General features: G+C 44.3%; 1 protein-coding gene across 3 annotated transcripts; it reads left to right on the forward strand.

Annotated features, from left to right (window-relative positions):
- Positions 1-834: 834 nt before the first annotated feature.
- On the forward strand, positions 835-5,633 carry MLF2 (myeloid leukemia factor 2). 3 transcript variants are annotated; one of them, XM_031938265.1, is made up of 8 exons: positions 842-1,120; positions 1,765-1,842; positions 2,100-2,226; positions 2,454-2,489; positions 3,241-3,294; positions 3,617-3,745; positions 3,931-4,090; positions 4,565-5,623. In XM_031938265.1, the coding sequence occupies exons 2-8, from the start codon at positions 1,793-1,795 to the stop codon at positions 4,753-4,755; spliced, it is 747 nt and encodes a 248-aa protein (XP_031794125.1). In that variant the 5' UTR covers positions 842-1,120; positions 1,765-1,792; the 3' UTR covers positions 4,756-5,623. The 3 variants fall into 3 exon arrangements, with proteins under 3 accessions (XP_031794126.1, XP_031794125.1, XP_003771268.1); XM_003771220.4 differs by lacking the exon at positions 842-1,120 and adding an exon at positions 1,315-1,383 and having other exon boundaries at positions 4,565-5,633; XM_031938266.1 differs by lacking the exon at positions 3,931-4,090 and having other exon boundaries at positions 835-1,120; positions 4,565-5,633.
- The last annotated feature ends 6,461 nt before the right edge of the window (positions 5,634-12,094 follow it).

Genomic DNA, 12,094 nt, shown 5'->3' on the forward strand with positions numbered 1-12,094 from the left:
GCCCTCTAGCGACCAATCCAAATGGGGAAGCCGCTTCTGGCTTCCTAGCGCCTCGAGCCCCACTTTGCAGCAAAAGGAGCCACCTCCCCTACTTTGAGCCGTTCACCTTTGTCTGCGCCTGCGCGGACCTGGCTCTGCCCCCCCCCCCCTTGCTGCTCCTCCTCCCCTATAGGAAACCTGTCGCTCCTCCTTCAGTTAGAAACTGCACTCCCCTATAGACAAGCTCCCTAACCCCGTAAACCCGCTCTTTCCTCCTCCTCCTCCTCCTCCTCTCCATAGGAAATCTGTCCGTCCTCCTGTAGAAACCTCTCCCCTATAGGACATCCGCCCCTCCTCCCCAGGGAAACCTGTTCTCCCTCTTTCAGAAACATCCTTCCCCGTAGGAAACCGGCCCTTGCTTCTCCTCCTCCTCCAAAGAAAGCTCGCCTCTTTCTCCGTACAGGGAAGCAATCCTCCCTGTTCTCCGCTATAGGCCTCTCCCTCATCATCCTGACGCCCCTTCCCAGGGAAGAGGGCTGTATTAGAACTCTGCCCCCCTTTCAGAAAACTCGCCCCCTCCCTTCTTCCTCTTCTCCCCCCAGTTTCAGAAAAATGCTCTCGCTCCTCCTCCCCTATGGGAAATCTGCCCCTCCTCGGGCCTAGGCATCAGTACCCCGCCTCCGCCTTCGTCCTTTCTTCCAGGAGATCCCCCCAGGGCACCCCAAACATTGTCTACGTGGGCCGGGGGAAGGACGCCCCAACGGGGAACTAGACACAGGTCACCCAAAGTCCTCCCCCGGCCCGGTGGGTCGGCAGGGAAAGCCCGGAGGGGCGGGGGCGGGGAGAGGGGAAATGGGGCGGCTGACGTCACTTCCGCCCAGGCCTGGCAGTGGCTGAGCCTGGCTGTGCTCGGGGCCAGCGGGAGCAACAGCAGCGGCTGTAGCCGAGGAGGAGAAGGGAAGGAGGGCGGGAGGGAAGGAAGGAAGGAGCGTCCCGCCTCGCCCCTCGCCTCTACGCGCCCCGGACTCAGCGGAGCACCCAGCGGGGGCCGCGACTCCGCGGGCCTGCGCCACTCACAGGATCGGCCCGGCCGGATGGGCGCCTGAGCCTCGGGCCCCTCAGCGCCCGGGATCGGGGCCGGGTGAGGGTCGCGGCGGCGGCAGGGGAGGCCGCAGAGCCTAAGGATGAGGGGCGGGAGAGCCGTCCCCGCCCCCCCCCCCCCCCCCCCGGGCGTACGAGGCCGGGGCCGAACCCTAGAGGGCCGGGCCGCCGAGGGTGGGGGCAGGGCCGGCCCGAGCTCTGCGGGGGGAGGGGCCGAGGCCTGGGTTGACTGTCGACTGTCTATGTAGGAGGTTAAGGCTACGGAGGCCAGGAGGGAGAAGGAGGCAGACCAGGGTGTGCAGGGTAACGAAGGGACCTGGGGAGTTAATGGGGATGGGGGCCTGGGGCGGGGGGGGGCAAAAGGAGGTGCTGCTAGCCAGGATCCAGAGGCGACTACGGGAAAGGAAAGCGGGACTAGGGGACAGAGTCGGGACAGGCGGCGTTTGTTTGTTTGTGAGGCCAGTTCTGAGGAGGGGAAGCGGGGGCTCCCTTGCACCCCCAGATGACATTATTGTTGGGCATCTGGAGGAGAGAGGGCCGCCTTCTGAATGGGGGTCCAGCGTTGGAGGATAACTACTTTGACAGTCATTGCATTAAAAGGGGCCCCTCCAGAAGAAAAGAGGGATCTGTTCCTTGTAGTATCTATCTTAACCTTGTTCTCCATCTCCTTTCCTCATCCCCTAGTTGAGAGCTCCAGGAAGCTGAGAGCAGGATGTTCCGGTTCATGAGGGACGGAGAGCCTGAGGATCCCATGTTCCTCATGTGAGTCTTCTCGCCCTCACACTCCAGGGCATTTGATCCCATCCAGCACCAAGCCTGGGAGAAAGCGGGATAGATCCCCGTGTTCTCTGTTGGGAGTGTAAGAACCTGGGAGTCAGCATGTTTGGTACTGGTGTTTATTCTGGACCACAAGCAAGTCCCTTCTCTTTGTCTTACTTTGTGTTGTAATCTGAGAAGGAAGGAACTGAGTTATGGAGCTTGTGGTTCTGACGTTCTGCCTTCTTTCCTGCTTTCCACAGGGACCCTTTCGCTATTCATCGACAGCATATGAGCAGGATGTTGTCAGGGGGCTTTGGCTACAGCCCTTTCCTTAGCATCACAGATGGGAGCATTCCAGGGGCTCGACCTGCTAGTAGAAGGATGCAGGTAATAGGGCAACATATCTTAAGACTCGATCAGATATTGGGGATTGGGAAGGGACTTGAGGAAAAGTCCCTGCCCTCCCTTCATCGGGGAGAGAGTGCCAAATTTATTCTGCTGAAAAGGAGAATGGGGGCGAACTTGAAGGGGAGGAGTGGGCCTGACCTAGGTTTATAGGGAAGGGGAGGGGGAGGCGTATATTTTAATCCTACTCCTTGTCCATGGACCTGTAGGCTGGAGCTGTTTCACCCTTTGGGATGCTGGGAATGGTAAGTCCTCATCTCCCTCTCTTCTCCCCCTCCCCCAATTTCCCTCATCCTATGTTCTTCATTCCCTTTTAGTATTCTTTCCAGATCTATCCCTTTAAGAGGATTTTTAGAGTGACTACATCAAAGTCTCTCCCCTCCCTTTTCATATTGAGTGCTAACAAAGTTTTAAGCCTATTCATTGTTACATATTTGTTAACTGTGCCCCATATCCAGAATTTCCAGAAAGAGAACTTTTTCTTTTTTGTGAATTCCTGTTTTGTTTGTGTGTGTATGTGTTAGGGAACAGTTAAGTTAAAAATCCTTTGACTCTTAAGTTGAGTTCCTAGAGGAAGGGGAAGATAGGGAAGCCAGGAAATAGAGAAAAAGGAAGCCAGAGAGGGAGAAGAAGAGGTCAATATTGGTTTGGTCAGTTTGGATAGGGAGATTCAGGGTATGGATTAAAGAATTTAGAACTGGAAAGGACCCAGATCTTCTCATTTAATTTCTTCATTCTACAAAACCCCCAGAGTTAGACAGTTCTTCACTAGCAAGGCAAAGATTTGAACTCAGCTCCTCTGGCTCTAAATTTAGTGTTTTTTCCACTAAACTACATTGCCTCTCTAGAGGGATTTGGAACAGATGACCAGGTGTGAGGGAAAAGGGAAAGAAATAGCATTATAACTGTGCCAGGCCATTCTTGAGGTTGGTGAAGAAGCTTAGAGTTCGTTGGTTGTGGTTTCCTGAGTTTTTTCTTCTGATTCTCCTTCCCTAGACAGGTGGCTTCATGGACATGTTTGGGATGATGAATGATATGATCGGGAATGTGGTAAGCCTTTTGGCCCTAAATTAGAACTTAATCCTCATGTTCTGTAAAGGGACTTACTAAAAAGTTAAAACCTTGAATTCTGGTTTAGAAGTTGGTACTCAGAATAGAGACATGAAATCCAGTCCCTGTGAAAAAACTTGAGCAAGAATTACCCTGCCAGTTTAGGGCAGAATCTTCTGATGGCATCAAAGTTAATTGTGAATCTTCACAGTACTATGATAGAGACAAGGTTAAAAACAGATTGGGATGCTGGAAGGACTTTCTGGGGAAGATGGGAGCTCCTCTCTCCCCATCCCCTTAGTTTCAGTCTTCCTCTTTACAGGAACACATGACAACTGGAGCCAACTGTCAGACCTTTTCATCTTCCACTGTCATCTCTTACTCCAACCTGGGGGATGGTGCTCCCAAAGTCTACCAAGAAACATCTGAGATGCGCTCAGCACCAGGGGGGGTAAGTGTTATTGGGAGATGGTGGCTCCCTATGGATTCCACCTCTCTCAAGGCAGGTGGTGTTAGATATAATCCAGAAAAACACTGGAATGTTTCTCAGTTTGAGAAATTTTGATCACAGGTGCTATCAGTAGAAACTTGGATGCAAGATAGCTAGATATGACAAGCTATCCATCGTTTTTTCAGATCCGGGAGACAAGGAGAACAGTGAGGGACTCTGATAGTGGGCTAGAGCAGATGTCCATTGGGCATCACATCCGAGACAGGGCACACATCCTCCAGCGTTCCCGAAATCACCGAACTGGGGACCAGGAAGAACGGCAGGATTACATCAATTTGGATGAGAGTGAGCCTTCTTGAATCTGACCTTTCCACTTGCCATTCTCATCATTCTTGCCCAATAGCTCCCATCTTCTAATAAAATACTTAAAGGCTTTTAGACCAAGGAGAGGCACTCCTTGAAAGCTAAAGAAGTTTTTGTTATCATATTTTCTCTGACTATACTTTTTCTTTCACTTTCCAACCTCATTTTCCCCTGGCATATTCAAATCAACATACTTATTGAGTTCCTATCATATGGAAGTAATTGTTACTGAAGAGATTTAAAAGGCCTCTTTTGCTTTCTTTTTTTCTCTTTGGAGGCACTAAGGCTTCACAGTACCTTCCCCTCACTAGTTACTGGCTTTTGGCCTAGATTAATAGTCTCTTCCCCTATCTTTCTGCTTTCAGAAGGATATTAGCCATACTTACTATTTGCAACTGCCTCTTGAAATTCACTTAGGCCAGGAATCCAACTCTATTCTGTGTATTTCCTCCTCAGGTGATGCTGAAGCATTTGACAACGAGTGGAGGAGAGAGACGTCCCGATACCGGCCACAGCGCCCCCTGGAATTTCGTCGTCATGAGGCCACTGGGGCGGGTGGGGGGAGAAGGGCCGAAGGACCCCCTCGGCTGGCTATCCAGGGCCCTGAGGATTCCCCCTCTCGACAGTCACGACGCTATGACTGGTGAGGGCCCCTCAGGTCCTCTCATAAGTGTTGGTGGGAAAGGTATCACAGCTGAGGGATGAAGTCCTTCAGTCATTCCTCTGGCATTTGGAGGAAACCCACTTGTTCCTAATATTTTAGAGTGTGGGAGTGGGGTAAAGGTCCTCTTGGAGCCAATTTTGATGATATAGGTCTCAGCTGGTCTAGGAAAGGAAAGAAATTCTCCTAAACTGGAGAGTTGACCACAACCACCAAGACCCTCGTCATCCAGCTTCTGTTTATCCCCCTTCCTTCCTATATGACAAGCTTTCTCTCCCTGCACCCTCTAGGTACAGGCTGTGAGGGGCAGAGGAATCACTCTTGGAATAATTCCCCTTTCCCCCAATTTAATATTAAATAGAGGTGAGCTGGCCCCTTCAAGCTTAGAAAGCCTTAGGGGGAGCTTTTCACTGCCCCCTTTACTGCTTTTACTCGCCCCTGCCCTCCTCCCTGTCCAATCTCCCCCTCCCATAGTGAATTTACGACACTTTTTTTTCTGTTGTTCCCTAGTCTCTTTTTTTCCCCTCCCCTCTAACCCCCCAATAAGTACAAGGTCCCTTAGAGTAAGTTCTGGGGATAGGAGCCCCATTTTCCCCCAAAGGTCTATCAGTGGCCATTGGATCCTTTCTCATCTCTACCCAGAAGTCCCATGTTTGGGGCTGTGCCCCCTCCCTACCAGCTGGGTATGGGGTGGGTATTGGGTCCTCTTTCCTCTTGTCCTCTTATCCTATACCCCATGCGCCCATGCACATGTGTGCACACACAGACACACACACACACACACTGTCTCTGCATCCCTCTGCTCTTTGTGTGTGTGTGTATGTAACTTGTAACTTTATGGAATAAAGGGGAATGGAAAAGAGAGTTTTAGGAATGTGATTCTGTTTTATTCCCAGCCCCACGCAAAGTCTCAGCAGTGATCTCCAGGCCAACACTGTGTTCTTTTCTTGGTTCACCTAGTTCTCCCTTTACTGAGACTCTTCCCATATCCCATTTCTTCAGGCACCTTTCTCATACAGCTTGGATAAAAGCTGTTTCACACTCAACGTGCAGGAGAGTGAGGCATGAGCTAAAGGAAGTAGTTGGAACTCCTCTGGTTCCTTTCTCCCAACTTATTCTTCCCCTATATATCAGGGAGTCCATGCAGCTTCAAGTGTATTCAGATGTGCAACAAAGTAATACTTAATAGTGTGACAAGTTAGTGTAAACTTCAGTCCTTTCCCATTCTTTCCAAACAGGTTGGGGGTTAGGGCACCAGGGGAAAGAATAGGAGTCCAGAGGAGAAAAACAATCTGGAAACTGATAGGCATTGAAAGTGAATATGGATCTCTCAAATTTCTCTTTTGTGTCCTTAGAAGTTTTGCTTCGCTTCTGATCTTTTCTTTAGCCCAGCTAAGTGACTCCCCTGTTTCTCTTAGCCAATTTTTAAGGATTTATTTAATGTTTTTTAGGTCAAGGTTTGATAACGACTTCATTTTGCAACTTGGAATTCTCCTTTTGCAACTCAATTAAGGTTAAACAATGGAAGAAAAAATGAAGAGGCACCCTGCCTCACAATTAAGGGTATAAAATAGAGTTGAGAATCCAGCTCAGGGATGAGACTTTTTAGACAAGGGTGATGACCCAGTGGCTGAAAAATCCTTGAGTCCCCTTCCCACCAAAGCCAACTCGTTTCACATATTTTGTGTTGCTAAAAGGAACTTGGGGTCATGATATCAGATTGGAAGGTTTGAATATTTATCACAATATTTGACACGATTATTATAATATGTGGAAAAAGTCATCCGGGTTACCAATACAGAACAGTCAAGACTACATCTTGGGGTTTCAGATAATGAAATGTTACTGAAGGGAATTGGGAAGTGCTTTAATTTCAAATTTCTAAGAGCCACTTGGTGTAGCAAGAGGTGGGGTTCCAGAGAAGCCTGCTTTCTGGGACTGACATGCTAAGGCAAAGGAAACCTTTGGACTGACTTTCCTTATATAAAATAAGGGGTTTGGACTGAACTTTTAAGGAGTCTTCCAACTCTTTAATATTGTGTGCTCTAAATGTAGTTCATCTGATCTGATCTTCTGTATCTCTTATTTTCTGATGTCCCAGGAGGCCACTGAAAAAAAATGATTTTGTGTCCTGTTACAATCTAAACTCCTAACTTGTTATGATTTCTGTCATTGGGGGACAGCCCTATGTAGTATAATAATGAGGTGCTTGCTTTAAAGTGAAGTTGGAGGAAAAAATTATGTTAAGACTTCCAAGCCCTTTCTCATTGCTCATATCCCAGCTTAGGATAAATGTTAACAGCTTTCCACTCTGGATCAGAGGGTGAGTCAGAATCATCTTTAAATGCTGCCACCACTATTGTCATGGTCTTCTAGCAGGAATCAGGGTCCTAAATCAAGGCTGGTTCCTTATTTGGCACTTATCCAAAAGCCCCTTTGAATCCTCTTTAGATCTAGTAAATCACTTGTAAGTTTTTTATGCATTCTACCTTCCATTATTTTCCTGCCTTCCCTAGGACCTCAGGCCCGAAGGAAAAAAGCAGAACCTTTAGTTTATTGGTACCAGAGTTTGGTGAATGTCCTCAGCATATTCTACCCTGTTACAAGTGGTGACCGTTGTGACAGCTAAACTCCCCTTTTTAAAAATAAGTAGGCCCCTGACTTTAGTGATATCCTTTCTTGTTTCCTCACTCCCTTATAACATTACATACAATATAATTAGCCAGGCAGGGCTTTTTCAAGGGTTTCAGGTTGTCACAACTTATGAATTGGCTAGGAGGGTGGAAGAAAGCTAATGGAATCCATGTTAAGAGGTGGATCCAGGGCTTTTTATCCAGAAAGGGACTAAATGTTCCACAGGGGTCCTCAAAACTTCTTAAATAGGAGGCCAGTTCACTGTCCTTCAGACTGTTGGAGGGCCAGACTATAGTGGGCCTTTAAATAAACTTCATAGCCCTGGGTGAAGGGGATAAACGTCCTCAGCTGCTGCATCTGGCCCACGGCTGTAGTTTGAGGACCCGTGTAAGGAAAGAGCTAACTTTCCAGATGAGTTACAGCTTTAAAGTTTGTACCTTTTCTCTTTGTCTCTGAAGAGGACAAATAGTAAGCCAGTATGTGAGGAAAAAGTTATTTTCTTTTCCCTCTAGGAATACCAACAAAACATTGCCCAAACAGCTGTATCTATTGACCTACAAAATTTCCTCAAAAGTTGATCCTTTTGACTTCCTTTTCCTATTGAGCCTTATCAATCTTGAGAATTAATTATTTCCTACTCCCTCCTGGTTATAGGTACCTACTTCTTGGAATACTGGTTCTGGAGAGGCATGCGCAGAATGTCAATTCTCTCCATCCTGGAGGCTACCTTGATCATCTGTGGGGGACACGAGGCCCTGGGACGCTAGATTTGGAATGAGATATTCAAGAGTAGATGAACAGGGGCAGTTAGGTGGTGCAATGGATGGAGCACCAGCCCTGAAGCCAGGAGGACCTGAGTTCAAATCTGATCTCAGACATTTAACAAGTCCTAGCTGTGTGACCTTGGGCAAGTCACTTAACCCCAATTGTCTCAGCTAAAAAAAAAAAAAAAAAAAGAGTAGATGAGGAAATTGGGGGAAGGGCAATAAATAACGGAGTGTGATTTAAATAAGAAAATGGATCATTTTACATATGAAGGAATGGACCTAGAAAGATGTTTATCAGTTACTGGTGGAACTGAGACTAGAACCTAGAATTCTAAGTCTAGATTTGTACCAAAAAATACTTTGGAATGTTCTTTTACAAAATGTTGATCATGTGAACCCTTTTAAAAAAGTGAATACTAAGTACCTAGGATAATATTTAAGTCAAAAGTGATCTTTAAAGAGTCCAAGCTCTCATTTTTCCAATCAGAAAACAGAATCAGAAAGGTAAAGTGATTTGGCCAAGTCAGGTGGCTAATTATCTTTAAAAAGAAGTCCTAAATTTTACTCAAATCCCCTCAATTTAAGGACATAGTGAAGCCTGGAAAATTTAGGTAACTTGCACAATGTAATATGAGTAATCAAAGACAAAGCCAGAAGTCCTCCAGGGCATTTAAATGTCTGCCAAAAAGTCCGTTTATATGCAGTATGCAAGCACATGTACTGTGTAATGATCCCAGCAGAGCCCTCCGCCCCCACTTTTCATTTTGAATCCCAGCTTTCCAAAGACCATATAGAGCATCTCTTAACCACCCTACCCCAAGAAAAGGATGACTAAGGTCCTCATTCCTTTGTACCAAAGGAATTCATTGTATTGAATATGTTCACCCCCCCAAAGATATCATGATTTTCATGTTATATGACATTTTTCCTATAACCTAAAAAATTAAGTTTCCAGGTTATTAATTTGATTCAGTCAAAAACCATCTTTCTTCCCACTTCCCCTCCTATGGCTTCCTGGGTTCTTCAGTACTTTTCAATTTCCTCTGGGGCACATGAAGTGGGAAAGCGTGAGACATTTTACTGGACTCTGCATCAGTAGCCAGTGCTCCACCTGGTCCAGGAGACCTTTGATGTCATCTAAATGATGGTTTTCAATAAGAGTTTTCACATGGAAAAAGCTAACCACATCCAGAGAGAGAGAACTATGGAGACTGAATATGGATCAGAACATTTTCACCTTTTATATTTTATTTTTTTCTCTTTTTCTTTCACCTCTTGATCTGATTTTTCTTGAGCATAATATGAAAATATGTTTAGAAGAACTGTACATATTTAACCTATATTGGATTGCTTACTGTCTGTGGGAGGAGATGAGGGAGAGGGGGAGGAAAAAAAAAAAGATTTTGCAAACGTGAATGTTGAAAACTATCTTTGTATTTGATAAAATAAAAAGCTTAAAAGTTCATAGAATTGGAACTGTGAACACTGAGGCGACATCAAAATAATTCCCCCTTTCCACACTACTTCTTCAGCTCAGTTTAATTTTCTAGTGGCTATATTGGGAGGGCAGGAAAGTAGAAGATTCTGTTCAATTCTTTTAGTTTTCCCAGGAAGTGGAAGAAATTCCTCTAATTTCTAGCTTTAATCCTTGATTTTTTCCCACTTCTCAAAACACAATTTATGTTCAGAGCCCACCTTCTTATGAAGATTGGGGATTGCTCCCTCTATTAAAAAAAAATTCATATTTTTTCTCATGCTGTAGGGTTCAAGAGCACAATGTAGAACTATAGCAAAACAAAAGCAGCTGTATGCCTGGGACCACTTTGATTTTTGAGTTCCCAGCCTATGCCTTCTTCACTACTGATTTTTTTTCCCCTCTCTAATCCATTTTTTCAATCCTTATCCCTCTTTTCACTCTCATCACTATCAGGGTCTCTGGCAAATCATTAGCCCAATTTGCTTTCCCCCCCATTCACTCCCACTGTACTGCCCCTTCCTTGGGAATGTGTGACTTCACATTCTCCAGGCTAACAATGTACAAAAAAGAAAGTGAGGAAAGTGAAAGTAAAGAAATTCTTTGCAGCCTATCCTTTTCTCAAAGTCAACTTCCCTCATGGTGCCTTCCTTTTTTCCTCAGCTCCCCACCATAATCCTCTACCCCCTCCCCCCAGAATAGCTCCAGGTGATGTATTACCTTTATCCATTTTCTCCTATTCAAATGAGGTATTCAATAATGGAATTCCTCTTATAGTTGTAGCATATGCATGTCAGTATCCAATAGGTGCTGCTTGTATGATTGTGTATATGGAAACCTCTTACATTTATAAATTCTTCAATGAACCAATAATTTAATAGATGTAATTCTCCAGCAATAGAGATTGCAAGTGATCCCTGCTATCTCATTCCATGTAATTCTGGTCCATGTTTTCTTATAAATCATTCATTTATCCAGTGTGCTGGAGACTTTCTTCTGAGTTTTAAACCTTTTTGGGATAACATTGTAGTGCTCTGGCTAGTCATCTTACTACTACTATTCATCTAGCTACTTATTCTTATTCCATGACTAACCCATCTCTTTTCTCAATATCTTTCTCACTATTTCTTGTGGATGGCTCCTTTTTTCAGAATAAATTGCAACTAAAAGAGAGTAAACAGGTATTTAGATCCATAATTATTGATATCTTATCGTTTTGTTTTGTTTTGTTTTTTGGTGAGTAGTAATTTCTCCCCCCTCCCCCTATTCTTTTGTTGTTTTCTCTTCCTGAGATAGCTTATAAAACCACCTCTGTTTTAAAGATTGCATTACCTTCAGCAAGAATTTACTCTGTTTCCTTGGTCTGGGTCCAACTGTTTTTTCTTAAATGCCACTATCACTTGTACAAGTAGTATTCTACTGAGACTGAGTGAGGGTCCAAATATGATGGATCTGCTGTTATTAAATATACAAATTATAGAAATACTAGTAAATCTGCTTCATTTCTGGTTATCTTTTAGGAATGATTTGGGAATGATATCTCTTGCTGGATCTCGGTTCAAGCTTGATTTTTCAGGCTTTTTGTCATTCATTTCATTTTCCTATTTTATGAGGTGAAGCTGTTCTTAATCTTCAATTGTGCTCCTCCTAAAGTGTTTTACAAATTAGTTTATATTCTAAACTTGTAATTTAATAAACACAAAGACCTCAACTATGAGGCTAGGGACTCAACACTTATTAAAAACCTCTTGGAAGAATTGTATAACAGTATGGAAGAAATAGTTTTAACCAATACCCCACCTTATGCCAAAATAATCTCCAAATGGACACATGACCTATATGAAAAAGGTCACATTACAAGCAAATTAGAGAAACAAGAAATTACTTATCTGATTTATGGATGAAGAGTTTGCGACCAAAGAACAGAGAATAAAATGAGTAATTTTGTTTTATATAAAATTTTAAAAATTTTGCCCAAATATAACCACTGAGATTAGAAGGGTAAGTAACTGAGAAAAAATTTTTTTACAGAAAATTTGATAAGGGTCTCATTTCCAAGATATATAAATAACAAATTCAAATTTACACGATTAAGAACTATTTCCCAGTTGGTAAACAATCTAAGGACATGCACAGGTAGTTTCTCAAGGGAAAGAAGCCAGGCTATCTAAAGAAGTATTTTTAAAAAAATTAAACCATATCACTAACAGAGGACAAAATAAATTTGAGGTTCTACCTATAGCCATCAGATTGGCAAAGGTGACACAAAATAGCAAAGGTGACACAAAATTACAAAGGTTGGAGGAGCTGCTGAAAAACAGGGATGTTGATACACTGTTGATGGAACTGTGAATGGGTCCAGCCATTTGAAATTCTGCAAAAAAAAATTCCTAATGCATATCTTTTGATTCAGTTATACTATCTCAAGAAGAGGAAAAGAATTGGTTTGT

The sequence above is a fragment of the Sarcophilus harrisii genome, chromosome 5, assembly GCF_902635505.1.
Source record: "Sarcophilus harrisii chromosome 5, mSarHar1.11, whole genome shotgun sequence".
Taxonomy (NCBI): Eukaryota; Metazoa; Chordata; class Mammalia; order Dasyuromorphia; family Dasyuridae; genus Sarcophilus; species Sarcophilus harrisii.

Coding starts and splice junctions, on each gene's coding strand:
- MLF2 (XM_031938265.1), top strand. CDS start 1,793: ATGTTCCGGTTCATGAGGGACGGAGAGCCTGAGGATCCCATGTTCCTC. Junction 1,843..2,099: donor GAGGATCCCATGTTCCTCAT/GTGAGTCTTCTC, acceptor TGCTTTCCACAG/GGACCCTTTCGCTATTCATC. Junction 4,091..4,564: donor TTACATCAATTTGGATGAGA/GTGAGCCTTCTT, acceptor TTTCCTCCTCAG/GTGATGCTGAAGCATTTGAC.